General features: G+C 39.6%; 1 protein-coding gene across 3 annotated transcripts in view; it reads left to right on the forward strand.

Annotated features, from left to right (window-relative positions):
* The window catches only part of LOC148519808 (putative tyrosine carboxypeptidase MATCAP2), a 94,069-nt gene that overhangs the window by 65,216 nt on the left and 12,838 nt on the right, over positions 1-16,015 (forward strand). For all 3 annotated transcript variants that reach the window (XM_088476030.1, XM_088476031.1, XM_088476029.1), the window contains exons 2-3: positions 6,719-7,404; positions 15,755-15,898. In XM_088476030.1, the coding sequence (XP_088332156.1) occupies positions 6,730-7,404; positions 15,755-15,898 (819 nt within the window). In that variant the 5' untranslated portion in view covers positions 6,719-6,729. The remainder of the gene's footprint in view (positions 1-6,718; positions 7,405-15,754; positions 15,899-16,015) is intronic.

Here is a 16,015-nt window from a genome sequence, read left to right on the forward strand (position 1 = left end):
CCCCTACTGTAAAATGTCACAAATTGTGGCTTTAAAATGTGGGGGTGGCAGATAACTTGCCAGTGTCTTGACCACTGATGCAAAATATGAACTGATTGTGGTGATGATCGATAGCCACATCTGTGGTGCTTTCTCATCCCACTGATAACATTACTATTATTAATATAGCTGCAGTGATCTGTTCACATTGTTTATTTGATATTTGCGATTGCTTTGCGGCACAAAAAAAAAATTACCATTTGAATTTTTTTGTAACAAAGATGAATGCTTGTATATAATTCATCTTATTTAGTACTTTTATTTTGTATCTAAATTTAAAAGTATTTTACAAGGTCATTTCAATTTTATAATTATTAACAACACTCTCCAGGCACAGACAGTCTTATTTATATGACACTTCATTAGAGTACTATATCATGTGCAATGCAGAACGTAGGTGCGCTTTAATTCTAATTTCTTGCTTTCACATATAGTACCATTTTCTCCTGGAATATAGTACTGTTTTCTCCTGGACACATCTATGAGATGTGTCCAACCCTGCAAGTTTTGACAGGTAATTTTGCTAGTCCCAGCCTGTACCCCCCTTCACACAGACAAGCAATTTGTGGGGTCAAGCATTTGGACTTGGTAATTTGCGGTTTAACCCAGGTTCTTTCTCTGTGTGAAAGGGTCAACCTGGGTCGTAATTCCTGGGACTTCGACCCTGGATTTTACCAGGGTCAAAGTCCCGGAAATTGCGACCTGGGTTGATCCTTTCACACAGAAGAAATACCCGGGTTAATCCGCAATTTGCCAGGTCCAAATGCTTGACCCCACAATTTGCTTTTCTGTGTGAAGGGCAGGGACCGGCAACAGTAATCATGGGGCCCAGTATACCCATTTTTTTTAGGGGCCCCCCATCCCAGGGTCCCTGACATGTACAGGACAGTTTCGTGAGAGTCTGTCTTAACTATATGTGCTTTCTTTAGGGAACCACTGAGCCACAGTGTCCCTCCATGCCCCCACAGTGTCCCTCCATGCCCCACACTTACCTTATTCTATGTCTGCCTGCCACAGCGTCTCTGCTGTGGCAGGCAGACTTAACCTAAGCAGCATGGGGGCTGGTATTAGCTCCTTTGCATATGCATATTTTTATATATATTTATATATATATATATATATATATATATATATATACAGTCAAGAACAGCACACACTTTGTAAATGTAAATAATGTTCAGGTGCTGCAGGCCCATGATAGATAAATAGAGTAATATCCGGTGGCAATGCACAGAAAAAGACCAGCACACTTCTTATAGATGCAAAAAATACATAATAGTCATATATTGTATAAAAAATACAGTATAAAACTGTCCACTGAAGGCATGTCACAGTGTAACAAGGCAGCATGTATACTGAAGCAATAGTCAATATAACATTTTGTTGCAATAACAGTGTTGACCAAAAAAGACACATGGTACACTTATCAATAGCCTGGTGACAATTGAATACAGTAAAAGTGGTAGATGGCCCGTTGGCCGTTTCAGTTTATTTACACCTTCATCATGGGCACACTCACCCTAGAATATTGTACTGTATAAATAGAGAAATGGGCGCCAACCTGAAAATTAAGCAAAGACATTCACCTGTATCTACAATCTACCGTGAACCACAAGACAACGCCTCCCGGAAGTGTCTCACCGGACTCCAGCATGGAACTGGCATGTTGTGCAGATGACATCACGCAACGGAGACAGACGCGACGCTGGGACCAGCGCTGGCATGAGTCTCAGGCGCATTAGATGACATAGCTGTAACCTAGGAAACCTTTGTAAACTACATTTGGCTTTAGCCCGGTGCAGTTATTAATACTAAAAAGGTGCTTTGCTGATAGTCTGGCTGGCGCCCATCTCAAATCACAAAAACAAACATGAAACTTATTCATAACCACAAAAATCTAAAGACTGACTTAACAAATAATAAATGAAAAAATACACAGCCAATGTGTATATTAGAATGTCAAAAGATCAAAATAACCCACAAAAAACAAATTCTACCCAAAACATTATTAATCATAAAATACAAAAAAATATAAGACAAAAAAACTTATTAATAAGAAATATAGAATCCATAAAGAACATAAGGTCTGGAAGCTCAGGGAGTGTTTACAATAATCTAAATTGTTTATGACTTCTGAGACCCAAAAATTCATCATAGAAAAACGCTGAATTAAATCTCTTCATTGAACTCCTTAGGTCGTAAAGATTCAAATTTATAAATGAATTCACATTCTCTCTGTAGGAGTTGTTTCCCTCTGTCTCCACCCCTTTTGGGAGGTTTGATCTTATCCAGTGGCATGAAACGAAAATCCTTGATAGTGTGGCCCATGTAGTGAAAATGTCTCGCGACAGGAGGTGTACTGTGATCGATTAAAGTAAAGGTTCTCTTAATTGAAGAGCGATGCATAGCTATACGTTCTTTCAGCATTCGGGTAGTCTTCCCGATGTATAACAAATGCCACTGGATCAGATAAAACCTCCCAAAAAAGGTGGAGACAGGGGGAAGGGGGCTCAAGGAAGAGATTTCATTCCGTGTTTTTCTATGATGAATTTTTTGGTCTCATAAGTCATAAACAATTTAGATTATTGTAAACACTCCCTGAGCTTTTAGACCTTATGATCTTTATGGATTCTATATTTCTTATTAATAAGTTTTTTAGATTTTTTTGTCTTATATTTTTTTGTACTTTATGATTAATATATGTTTTGGGTAGAATTTGTTTTTTGTGGGTTATTTTGATATTTTTTGATCTTTTGAAATTCTAATACACATTGGGCTCGATTCAATTGAGCGCGATGTAAATAGCACCGGGAGATAGCTCCCGGAGCTATTCAATCCATCGCGATGTTAGGTCGAGGAAGGCTCGTTCTCGCGCCTTCAAAACAGGGTTTTTAGGTGCGAGAATGGGCATTCCCCGACCTAACTTCCCGGCGCGATGCTCCGGGAGCTGATTCCCGGCGCTATTCACTGCGCGTAGAATAGAATCATGCCCATTGGCTGTGTATTTTTTCATTTATTATTTTTTACGTCAGTCTTTAGCTTTTTGTGGTTAAGAATAAGTTTACTTTTCATGTTCGTTTTTGTGATTTGAGATGGGCGCCAGCCAGACTATCAGCAAAGCACCTTTTTAGTTTTAATAATTGCACCGGGCTAAAGCCAAATGTAGTTTATAGTTTACAAAGGTTTCCTAGGTTACAGCTATGTCATCTAATCGCCTGAGACTCATGCCAGCGCTGGTCCCAGCGCCGCGTCTGTCTCCGTTGCGTGATGACGTCAGCTGCGCGACACGCCAGTTCCATGCTTGAGTCCGATGAGACACTTCCGAGACGCGTTGTCTCGTGGTTCACGGCAGATTGTAGATACAGGTGAGTGTCTTTGCTTAATTTTCAAGTTGGCACCCTTTTCTCTATTTATACTGTACAATATTCTAGGGTGAGTGTGGCCATGATGAAGGTGTAAATACACAGAAACGGCCGTCTGGCCATCTACCACTTACACTGCATTCAATTGTCACCAGGCTATTGATAAGTATACCATGTGTCTTTTTTGGTCAACACTGTTATTGTTATTGCAACAAAGTGTTATATTGACAATTGCTTCAGTATACATGCTGCCTTGTTACACTGTGACATGCCTTCAGTGGACAGTTTTATACTGTATTTTTTATACAATATAATATGACTATTATGTATTTTTTGCATCTATAAGAAGTGTGCTGGTCTTTTTCTGTGCATTGCCACCGGATATTACTCTTATTTATTTATATATATATATATATATATAATTTTTTATTTTTTTTTTACACATAAGCTTCCCATTCCACTGTGCTCCCCCATCTAACACTATACTCTGTCTTACCTCATCCCACAATTATTAGTATTATCCTTTATTTATATGGCTCCACAAAGGTACCGCAGCGCCTTACACAGTATATAATTGAGCACACAAGAAAAACAGTTAATAGTAATACAAAACAATGCAGGACAAGGACATGGTTTATAAACATAGCTGCATAACATAACCAGCAGGGCGTCAGCAACCAAGTGTTAGGTGCCAATTGGGGAGTTAGGAGTAAATGATAATATAAGTAGGGGAAGGAGAAATGTGAGGGACGAGGGCCCTGCTCATGATTGCTTACATTCTATAGGGATGGGGCAGACAGACAGGGGCGACACAGAAGGGGTAGATAGTGAGGAAGGAGTATGGAGCAGTGGGTTAGGATATATGCTGCAGAATGTGTGTGTTTAAGATGACCTGATGTTATGTCAAAATTAAGTCCTTCATCTATCTCTATGGCAAAAAAATAGATTGTTTATGTGTTATTTACATGAGAGATGTACAAAATAAAGTTGTAGCAGACAATTTTTGTCTGTTACATTTTAGCATCTAAATACATCCAGCTAAAAATGCAGCTATTATGCGACTACCCTGCCATCCTAATATTGAATACTTTAGCCCCAGCTGCTGGGTGCTATGCCATGCTCCTGTGAGTGGGTGCTTCTCATATGCTAGACAATGTGCTCTCCTATCCCCCATTGTGCTCCTCCTTCCCATGCGATGCCTTCCCATCCCCCATAACACACTGTGCTCTCCCATCCGCCATCCCACACTGTGCTCTCCCATCCCCCATCACCCACTGTGCTCTCCTATTCCCCATAGTCCTCTCCCATCCCTCACTGTGTTCTCCCATCCCTCACTGTGTTCTCCCATCCCCACTGTGTTCTCCCATCCTCACTGTGTTCTCCCATCCCCCACTGTGTTCTCCCATCCCCCACTGTGTTTTTCCCATCCCCCACTGTGCTTCCCAACCTTATCCCACATTTTGTGCTCCCCCCCTCCTCCCAGGCTGCACTTACCTGCTGGAGCTGTGACATACAGGCAACTTATGCTGAGACTCCGGACTGACTGCTGCTGCTGACTGGAGAGAGGCAAATCAGTAAGCACTGGGGTGGGGTTGGGGCTGCATAATGACTGCTTCTATCTCTCAGCCAGTGATCCGAAGAGACAGTTCAACTTACATCAGGCTCCTCGGATCACTGGCTGAGAGATCTGAGGAGTCATCAGGCAGCAGCCCCGCCCTCACCACACAGTGATGAGCTTCTCCAAGCCCCGGCTGCCAGCACAGCCACAGAACGGCCTGCCCTGCTGCTGTGAGTATATGCAGCATGCAGGCCAGCTGCCGGTAATTTCAGACCGGGTGGCAGATGGCAACCTGCCCCCCCCCATCCCCTCGTGCAGCCCGCCAAAGGACTGGCTGCTACAGTGATCATCATGGGGCCCATACATGCCTGCACCCAGCTTATCACTGCAGCAGCAGTGCAGGCAACAGTACGCTACAGGGGCCCCTGGGACCTCGGGGCCCAGTACAGTTGTGCCTGTGGGCCCCTGTTGTACCCCTGTTGGGCTGGGACTGGCAAAAAAAACCTGTGCATCAAATGCCAGGTAACAGCAGGGTTTTAGTACTTTTTCTGTGTGAAAGTGGTATAAATAACAGCTTTCAAACAACCATATGCTGCACTCTATGGTAACTGAGGCTGACACTTCGATCCCTGTCAAATGCAGGGATTTTCATTTAAATAAAGGAAGTTATTATAAAAGAGATTCAGCACTAGTAACATACATTAGTATATGTGTAAAATACTTTGTACTTTGAAAAACTGTTCTAATCATAGGTGAAGCCTTTTTTTCTCTGTAATCATATTTTTTTTTTCATTTCACTTGGTAATACAGCAAGCATAGATGCAATAACATTTTACCTGTATGATTATGGGCAATTTTACATACATTTGTAATTATCAAAAATAAATGCATTTTATTATTACATTCGTTAGTATTTTAGGTATACTGGTGATGACTAATTGGCAAAATACAGGTTGAGTCTCCCATATCTAAAATGCTTGGGACCAGATATTGGATATCAGGTCAGAGATATCTTGGGAATGGGACCAAAGTCTAAACACAGAAAGCATTTATGTTCATATACACCTTATACACACAGCCTGAAGGTAATTTTATACAATATTTTTTTAATAATGGTGTGCATTAAACAAAGTTTGCGTACATTGAACCATTCGAAAGCAAGTGTCACTATCTCATTAGCACTCAAAAAATTATGTATATTGGAATATTCTGTGTATCGGAATATTTGTATATGGGAGACTCAACCTGTAAAAACTTCCTATTTCAAGTAGTGGTTGGTTGAAGCCAAAATCATTCCAAAACAGTCATTATAAACAGAAAGAGTTAATTGTATGTGCTAGATGTTAAATCTTTAGGTAAGACAGAAGTGGGTAGTGTTGCCACCCTCTTTTAGGAACAAGTTAAGAAAAAGAGTTTGCCAGTAAATTATTATACTCGAGACGGAGTCATCTAAATTATTGTCCTACATTGATGAGTTCCAACAGGAGAAAAACAGTTTTTGCTTGTAGCTAGGATACAATCTCAGAGGGTCATGTTCTTATTGTCCAGTGAGAAAAGTATGAACTAAAGAGGCTTGAATGTAAATGGAGTCAGTTCTCTAGAATTGATATTGTTTATATGGGTTTTGGTTACTAAGGAAATGCTAAAATCTCTCAAGAACTTTTTAATTGTTTCAATTGCACAATGAGATGCCAAAAGTAATCTGACCTCTTTTGTAATCCATACATGATCATAATTGATGTGATTGTATTTAATATAGAAACGCTTCATATGCCTAAAGAAGATCTTTCAAAGAAATCGGTTCTGAATGTGAAGAAAGCACGCACCCTAACAACTACAAAAAGTATCCAAGAACGGTCTAGGAGTATCTTGCGAGACACATTTAGAACAGGAACCAGCAGCTACAACATTTTGCTTCAAGGTAAAGAGGAGAAGAAACAACAGTCTCAAAAAGAGTCATTTTTGGATAAAAATAAAGAGGAAAAGGAGGGGAGCAAGATGTTATGTACATCACGCAAGAAGGAATACCACAAAATTCAAACTTCCTCATATAACAATAGCAGCTTGTTTTGTGCAAAAAGGAGTACGTCTAGTTTTAACTCCAAAACTAGAGAAACTCGAGGTAATTATCCACAGAGCATATCGGTGGCAGGAAACAGCATAGGATTCACACACCGACCTAAAATCAAGGTCATAAGAAAACATGACTTGCCTAGTCCGGCTACAGGAAAGGAGCCTGATGTCTCAAAAGCACAAGAAAAAGAAGATGCCTCAGGGAAAAAAAATTGTATTTTAAATGCAATAAAGCCCTTAAATGTTGAGAAAGAGAAATTTAAGTTTTTCAAGTCAGCATTTAGGTACAACCCTCAGTTTGAATATGCCAATCCTGCACTGCCAAATGTTCTAGCAAAGCACAGCGTTGCCTCCGACAGATTTCTTAAACAGGTATAGTTTATGGTCTTTCTCAATTGTATTTCTTTGTAATCACATTAGTGGCTTGTGTATTAGCTTCAACAAACATAATATTTTCTATATTGCAATGTTACTTTCTGTACGTTAAATTAATGAAATAGGACGCTGTGGTTCGGGCTGCAACAGGAAAAAACATACATCTCTGAGTAGCACAGGTGGTCGGAGTTAATTCTTTGGTGGGGTGCACGAGTTGAAGGTTACATTCACCATAATACCTCAGAGGACAAGAGTGTGTAAAGCAGGTAAGGATTAGTTGCCTGTTACTCAACAAACTGCATTGTTTACAAACTCAACTGGATGAACAAAATCTATTGTGACAGTATAATTAATATTATATCATCATTTATACAAAATCAATTTAATACCAAAAATATATGCCACTGCACAAAATGTATTGTATCAAGCATATGTAATACAAAAAAAAACTGTAGCTAAAAAATTTATTATTATTGTCAGATGTGTCCGATAATGTTATTTATATATTTTTGTAACAATCAATTTTGTAGTGTCACAATCAGTTCTCAAATAAATGTGATACTATAGAAATGACAGAACAATATTATTAACACTAAATTCTGTAACGTGCAGTATACAATACATCTACATAATACATTTTAAACAACCACATTTGTGTGCTAGTTGCAGAACAATGGCATATAAAATAAATATTTTGCACTTGTTTCTGCTATCATAATATTGTCATTGTGTCCATACAATGAAAATATTTTCTAGATAATGGATTTTATTTACAGAATAGCTACAATATTACACAAAATAGTGTTTGTGCAAGATATATATCGATCTATCCAAGAAGCTTTAAAAAAAAATAACTTGGAGGTCATAGCATTGCCTCTTCTAGATTTTTATTGGTTCTTATACAATATACGTATTTCTCTTGGAAATTAAATCAAATATTCCCAAATAAATTAACTTTATTATATCAAATTGTATTATAAAGGCATTATTTTATGACAAACTTATGTAACATCACAAAACCAATTTTTATAACAAAAAAAAAAGCGTTTTGGTACATGATTTAATTTGTAACCCATAAATCTGTAAATATTAGTATAAAATTGTTAGCTTGATGCTTCTTGATTTGGTACTTGTGAATTGTAGGTTTAGAACATACGCAAAACTCAATATTGGGCTTAGCAATACAGATCATATAAAGATGATAAAATAGCTAGTACCAGCTCAAAGGAGTTGGGTTCCACGAGTTGTTCTCACACCGAAATTTCAGTTGCAATTCAATTGCAAACAGTGATTGCAAATACGTGCAATAGCGCATATTTTAACCTGTATTGAGTACCTGGGACTCACTTTTAAAAAAGGACCGGGTCCCTGGGGATGTGCTGTGCTGCGGCCAATCTCTGACAGGCTGTCAGGGATTAGATAAGGAAAGGGAAAGAAAAGTACTCTCTCTGGTTTGGTGCACCAGTTCTACCTGGTTAGTTAAACATAAAATATAGCTTTTATTAGTTCTATTAAAAAGCAACATTTGCAAAGGACAGAACATGTGACAAAAATGGACAATACATAAAAAAATGTGGCAAAACGTTGGCCAAAAGAGTGGATTGTACCAGTGGTCCACGTAGATGTGTACAGTCAATAGATACGCAAATATAAAATTTTCAGGAGGACCGCCGGACCGATCCACATAATAATAGCACCAATAGAATACCAAGGTGAGGTATTTGAAAAATAGTGTTCATATATATACAGGGAAAATATCCCACAGTGTTTTATCTGAACAATGTCAACCGCAGCCAAATGCCCTCTATATAAACCATCCGTCTCACAGATGTAGTATAGCATATGCTGATCCTATTACCGAATCAATGTATATAATCAATCAGATGTCCACATGGTTTGTGATCACAAATTGCATCAAATGTACTGTACATTAGAAGACCAGGTGGTATAAACATCAGAAATCAACATATGTTAAATGGCATACATAAAATAATCCAATGTACCCATCATAAATGAGTTGCATATTCATCAGCAGTGATTGACAAAATATATATGCAACAATATGTAACACCAAAAGCAGAGCTTCTTTAGCTCATTGATCTAATAATAATTGGGATGTATTTGTGAGGAATAGAGCAATGTAATATAGCAAAATGGGTAGGGTTTATAAAATTGCATATGGTATCAGATACAGTATAATGAAATAATGAAAAGTAAAACAAAGTACCACTCACTAACAGCAAGGGGATAGGTGGCTACTGTGTCCCATGTACTTCAAGCAGTGAATGGGGCATGAGCGGACCCTCCACATATACTAAGAGGGTTTGAAATAATAAGTGGCATCTACTGTTCTCCCCTGTTGTTCACTGTGAGTCTGAAGTCAGTGCAGGCTCACCAATGAGTCAGATGAAAAATGAGTGTCAGAAAAAACATACAGGATAGAGAGGTGGAGTATGAGTGTCCGTGGATACTGTAATCTGGTATGAGGTAATCCTCAGTGAATACCCAGTACGCTATACTCGGCACCACAAGGGAGCCAGCCTATTCACGTAGTCACTCTCACCCCACTGATGTATTGGGATAAGGATACGAATTTCCAGAAATGTTTTGCAAAAAATAAAGAGGACTTATTAGCATATTATCAAAGATAAATAATTGTGAAGTCTGCTCAGCTCACTTGGAGTTCCAAAGTCCAAAGGATTTATTTGCACAAAGAAATAAATAGCGTACCGCCCCTTACAATACGCATGCGCTATTGGCACCAATACAAGGCTTCAATTCTGAATGCACTGACTTCCAACAGTCACTGCAGTACAATTTATAAGTTCACATTCAAATAGTCCTTAGGGAATAAGATCATTGGATATAGGCAGGGATCTGTATATACTCAACATCGGATAGGTCAGCTCCCTCTTCTTTGTGTGTGCCAACCGGATCTTCATTAGCCAGAGGGCCCCGCCGAAACTATCCCAATTCTGGAATTCCTTTGGCTTACAGTATCAGGGGAGAGGGGGAAGTTTCAGGTTAAGCACATTACATTGCTTAACTAAACCTAAACGGGATCTAAAACATTATACCAATAATATTACAGTTATGATTACAACAGAGATACAGTATTTACCTATAATACACTACAAATTAAATGCAGATTAAAATAAGATAAACATCAATATACAGCTATGTAACATAAATAAACTTAAAGTATATTTAAAATAAGAACTTTATATTAATAATATTCCATAACCACACGGTGTGATGGTTTCTGCAGGGTCACCAAAGTTATCCTATTGGAATACAGAACAAGCCCAAGGAATGGTGCAATATTATGAATCACAATAGCATACAATCAGATCTCATACAAGATCATCAGATCGACCAATCAGTAATTTGTAACCTATATAAGTACATGCCTTCATCCAAAATATCTATCTTTAACAATATGAACAAACTATCATAGAGAAAAAGAAAGGTACATTTTTAAGAGATAAACGGGATTTTGCATCAGGGAAAGTATTCAAGTGGAACTCAAATAGAAGAAACACTGAAAAATAGCGTAGAACACCATATAGCTCCTCTGAAGCAGAATCTTCAGGTACCAAAGATAATACATCACACGCACTGAGATCGGCACTTTTTTAGAAGTAAGCACAATTGCCAGGAGGTACAAATCGGAATATAAGAGGAGGACACGGAGGAGCAAGAAAAAAGGAAAGAGATCCAAGATCCTGGGAGTTCCTCCGGGCTGCAATGCCAGTCCTCGAGGACTCACAAAAAATACTAGACATGGATGATAACCTCAAAGTTATTAATATATCAGAAATCTTACAGATATAGAAACTAATCTACTAAGTAAGGGGTTGTCTTTTTCACCTACCACATCATATAGTAGATTTGATTGGGAACGTGATCGAAGACTTTTTGGAAGGAAATTACTCCTTAGAAAATTATTTGCCAATCAGGAGAGTAAAGAGGATCAGACTCTTCTGGACACACTTACAGGTATATGTAGTGAGAGAAGCACACCCTATACAGAGGAAGAATCCGAGGCACTTGTTGCATTAGAAGACCTTCTAAAAGAGAATGAAGTAACTACATGCTCGACTCTTAACGACTAGAAGACAACTATGCAAAAGGAAATCCACTTTCACCCCACAAGAGACCCTATGTCCAGAAGTAAAAATATTCATGGATCTGGTATCCAAGGAGATGGATCAATTACAACTTACTAAAGAGATACATCATTTCCAAAGCAAAAACCTGAGTCCTGAAGAAAGAAGAGCCCTTAAGCAACTAAAAGAATGGAACGAGGTCATAATAAAACCATCTGATAAAGGGGGCAACATTGTAATTTGGCCAGTAGAAATGTACTTACAGGAGGCCCACAGGCAACTTAATGATGTAAAGTGTTATAAACCACTTATTTTCAATCCCACCAACCAGTTTTTATATATGTACAATAGAATGATTAAAGAAGCACATGAGAAAGGAACCATATCCATGAACGAATACTTATTTCTTCAAGTGGAACATCCGAGAACACCTACGTTCTATTTACTACCAAAACTGCATAAGGGCAAAATGAAACCACCAGGAAGACCAAATAGTCCCAGGGATTGCTAGCCTCCTGGAACAAGCAAGTATTTTCTTGGATAGACACCTCAGGCATCATGTCATCAGTCTCCATTCCTATCTCCAGGATACTTCAGATCTTCTTAGGGAACTTAATGATGTACAGCTGGATGATGACCATTACCTAGTTACACTGGACATTGAATCACTAATCACCAGTATAGAGCATCATCAAGGCATAGCAGCTGTTAAATACTTCCTCAATATGGAAGGTATTGATGCATTCCATGAATTCCTACTTGAACTCCTGGAATTTATCTTGAGTTGAGATTACTTTACCTTTAACAATAAATTATATCTGCAAATTTGGGGGACGGTGAAGGGCACAGCTTGTGCGCCCACGTACGCTAATTTATTTTTGGGATGGTGGGAGAAGGAACACATTTTTAACAAATCCAATGAGGAACTTACTGGTCATATTACCACATGACAACATTATATTGGCATGGTCTGGCATGGGACAGAAGCAGAATTACAATGATTCATCAATTCTCTCATTCACAACGCTCTAAGGGCCGTATTCAATTCGAGGCGAAATGTCGGAATCGTCGAAAATTTATTGCCGATGACGTAATTTTCGCCTATTTTCATTATCCCCGTATTCAATTACATTGACTTTTTTGGGGTGTCCCGATTTTTTTATTTTACTTTTTTTTTTGCACATTTCGTTTTAAGGGGGCATTCCCAAGGGTGCAGGCTATTTTTTTTAACCCTAAACCCCAAATCTGCACACTTTTTTTCACCTGCTCATGGTAATTGAAAAATTATCCCTGTTTTTTTTAAATGACTTTTCGCAGCATCTACGAAAAAAACGGGAATTTTCAGGAAATATGCCTGGGACCCCTCTACAAATGTCCAGACATGGGGGATCACTATGGGTACCCCCGTTTTTGCCTGCAAAAGAAAGTCGGGGTTTGTATTAGCCGCGACAGGTGTTTTTTCCAGACATTGAAGAAGTGAAGCAGAAGAGCACATTGGGTTTTTTTTTTCAATTCTAAAAGTGGTCCCATCAAATTTGGAGTACATGAAAATGGGTGCAAGCATATTTTTAAGTCTCTAAAATTATTATTTAAAATTCTGCAAAAATGCACCTGCCGCTGTCAAAGTCGGGAAAAAAACACCTGCTGCGGCTATTTAAAAACCCGACTTTGTAGGCCAAAACGGGGTACCCATAGTGATCCCCCAGGTCTGGACATCTTTAGGGGGGTCCTACAATTATTTCCCGAAAATTCCCTTATTTTTTCATCGATCAAAGTTTTGCGTGTTCCTGATTTCGCCTACTTTGGAATTGAATACGGGCAATAGTGGGCACGCGCGTGATACTTTTCCGCCTGGAAAACAGGCGAAGGAGGTAAAAAGTCCAGCAGGCGAAAAGTCTAAATCTGAAGATGACACATACTATCAGTAAAAAAATTACTGTGTGGCGAACAAGTGTAAAGGCCATTACTGCGTGGCGTAAATGTGGAAAGGGCTTTACTGCAGGCATAAATGTGTAAAGGGCATTATTGCGGGTATTACTGAATGGCATAAATGTGTAAAGGGCATTACTGTAGGTATTATAGTGTGGCATAAATGTGTAAAGGGAATTACTGTGGGCATAAATGTAAAGAGCATTACTGCGGGCATAAATGTGTAAAGGGCATTACTGCATGGCATAAATGTGTAAGGGCATTACTGCATGGCATAATGTAAAAGGCATGTGTAAAAGGCATTACTATGTGGCATTATGTGTTAAAAGGGGTACTACTGTGTTGTCATGTGAATAAAGGGCAGTACTGTGTGACTTAATGTGAATAAGGAAAATTATACAGTGAAAAGCTAAAACAGCCATCCCCACCTGTGGGCTGCAGTGACCGACATGGCACGGCATCTATTCACACTGCAAGCAAAGCTTGGGGGCAGCCCAGCATCTCCGTGAGTGCTGGGCACGCCCCTTACAGTGATGAAAAGCGGGGTGCATCTTAAGGACACTCCTCTTTTTATGAGTGATCACAACCCTTTTCCGGGTGTGCGCCTTTGGCGCGCTGTAAAGTGGCCCTTTCTGTCCTAACATGAAGACTAGGGGATTGCAGCTGATATCTGGAATATCTGCTGTGGTCCCCTGTATTACATTCTGGTGGTTCTTAATATTTACACACCACCTCTGAAATGGTTGTTTTCTGGGTGGTGCACATATCTTTTGATAAATATGCCTCTTATTACCTAATGCCTTAATCACTATGGATTTCGTGTACATAAAAGTCATATCACCTGTAAGATCATGGAGGCATTAAACATGCATCTAAGGGGCATTTAGGGAGGGCTGATGCTGTGTTGGGTGTATCAGATGGGAATTCTAGGTGTATGTGGGTATGTGTGGTGGCATATGGGGAAGTCTGAGGGGCATAGTTCTAAAGCATAAATTATGATGGGACCCAGAAATGGTCAGGTAGAACCACATTTAGTGAAGGGTCCCTGGGACACACATATTTTGTCACTCAGCGCGATCACTGGCAAACTTGCACTGCTTTTTCAGAGGAAATTCATGGTTTCTTTGTGCGCATCCCCTTGAGCAGGTGAAAATGTGGGGAAAATCTTTATCTTAAGGAAAAAATGTTTGGACACAGTGCAGAACCTCTGGTACACCCTTCCCAATGAATAATCATGCAAGGAGAGGCAGCCAGCTTGGCACAGCTGGGGGGGGGTGTGCTACTGTTTTGTGGGCATGGAGGGGGCGTGGCAGCGCGATCGCAACCCTGCCTATCGTACACAATGGCGAGATTACTGGCATTGTGTTGCCCGGGGCGCCAGGCCACTATGACGCGATTCATCGTGAATTGCGTCATCAGCTGCCCCCGGACCGGTCAGTTATCAAAGGTAGGAGCGGACGTCAGCAGGGATTGCGGATGGGTGGCTTTAGCCGGGACACTTGCCCTCTTCCAGGAGGCTGGGAGCGACACACGATTTTCGGGAGGTTTCCCACCATTTTGGGAGTGTAGGCAAGTATGCAATAAAGACATGTCAGTGTTCAGGTGAATTTTTCTAAAAATCTCAATAATGGGTTAAATGATATGGGACAGGTATGTGGAGATGTATATAAATACTGCAAAATCACTGTACAAACATTTTCCTGTACCCTATTTTCCTGTGCCCCAAAATGCTAGAAAGACTTTCATATGATGAAAAACACTTGCTGGCTATTATTTTTCAACCATTATTAAAAAGTATAAAAATCAGCCATTTGACACCATTTAAGAGCCTCCAGTAGTTTCCCTATGGTTACTAACAGCTATCTCTGTTGTTACTTATTTGTGGTTCACAACGGTTTCCCCACTTTTTTATGCTCTTCTCCTGGGGCATTCTTAGGATGCTTCAGATGGTCACACTACTGCCCTTAAAGCTCCCTGGAGCCATAATCACCGGCGAATGTGGCCCCGCCCCCATGTGACATCACAGGGAGGGGGCGTGGCCTGCACCGGGCCCAATATATATATATATATATATCAAAATGGCCCTCAGCGAAAAGGTTCCCCACTCCTGATCTAAAGTGATGGGCACATAAGTTATATACTGTTAGTAGTAGTTCTTTTATGTTAGGTTTTCTTAATAAATCCTTCATTTGATTCACCTGGCTTTCAGCTCGCTATTACACTATATTAAAAGCTTCCAAAATGTTTGATGTTTAAGCTTCTTAAAATACAGTATATTATAATATTGTTTCTTTCCTCTCCTTGTACAGGCGATTAGTATCATGCTGAGGACACTTGAGAAATATGGCAACTACGAGAAATTCGAACAAGCAACAGGAGGTAGTTTGCTCCCAAAAAGTCGAATATGGCACCAAGTTCGAAAATACATGGAGAAAGAAGGTTGTCTGGGTGAGGTAAGTGTTGCCTCAGGAAGGCTTCATGGCTAATTGAATAGCCCCCCGGGTGATCAGTTAGTCACGGTAAATGACCGCAGTCAATTGAATTCCCCCTAAATTTTACTTTTTTTGTGA

This window comes from Taudactylus pleione, unplaced genomic scaffold (genome assembly GCF_031769625.1).
Source record: "Taudactylus pleione unplaced genomic scaffold, aTauple2 ptg000181l, whole genome shotgun sequence".
NCBI classification, from domain to species: domain Eukaryota; kingdom Metazoa; phylum Chordata; class Amphibia; order Anura; family Myobatrachidae; genus Taudactylus; species Taudactylus pleione.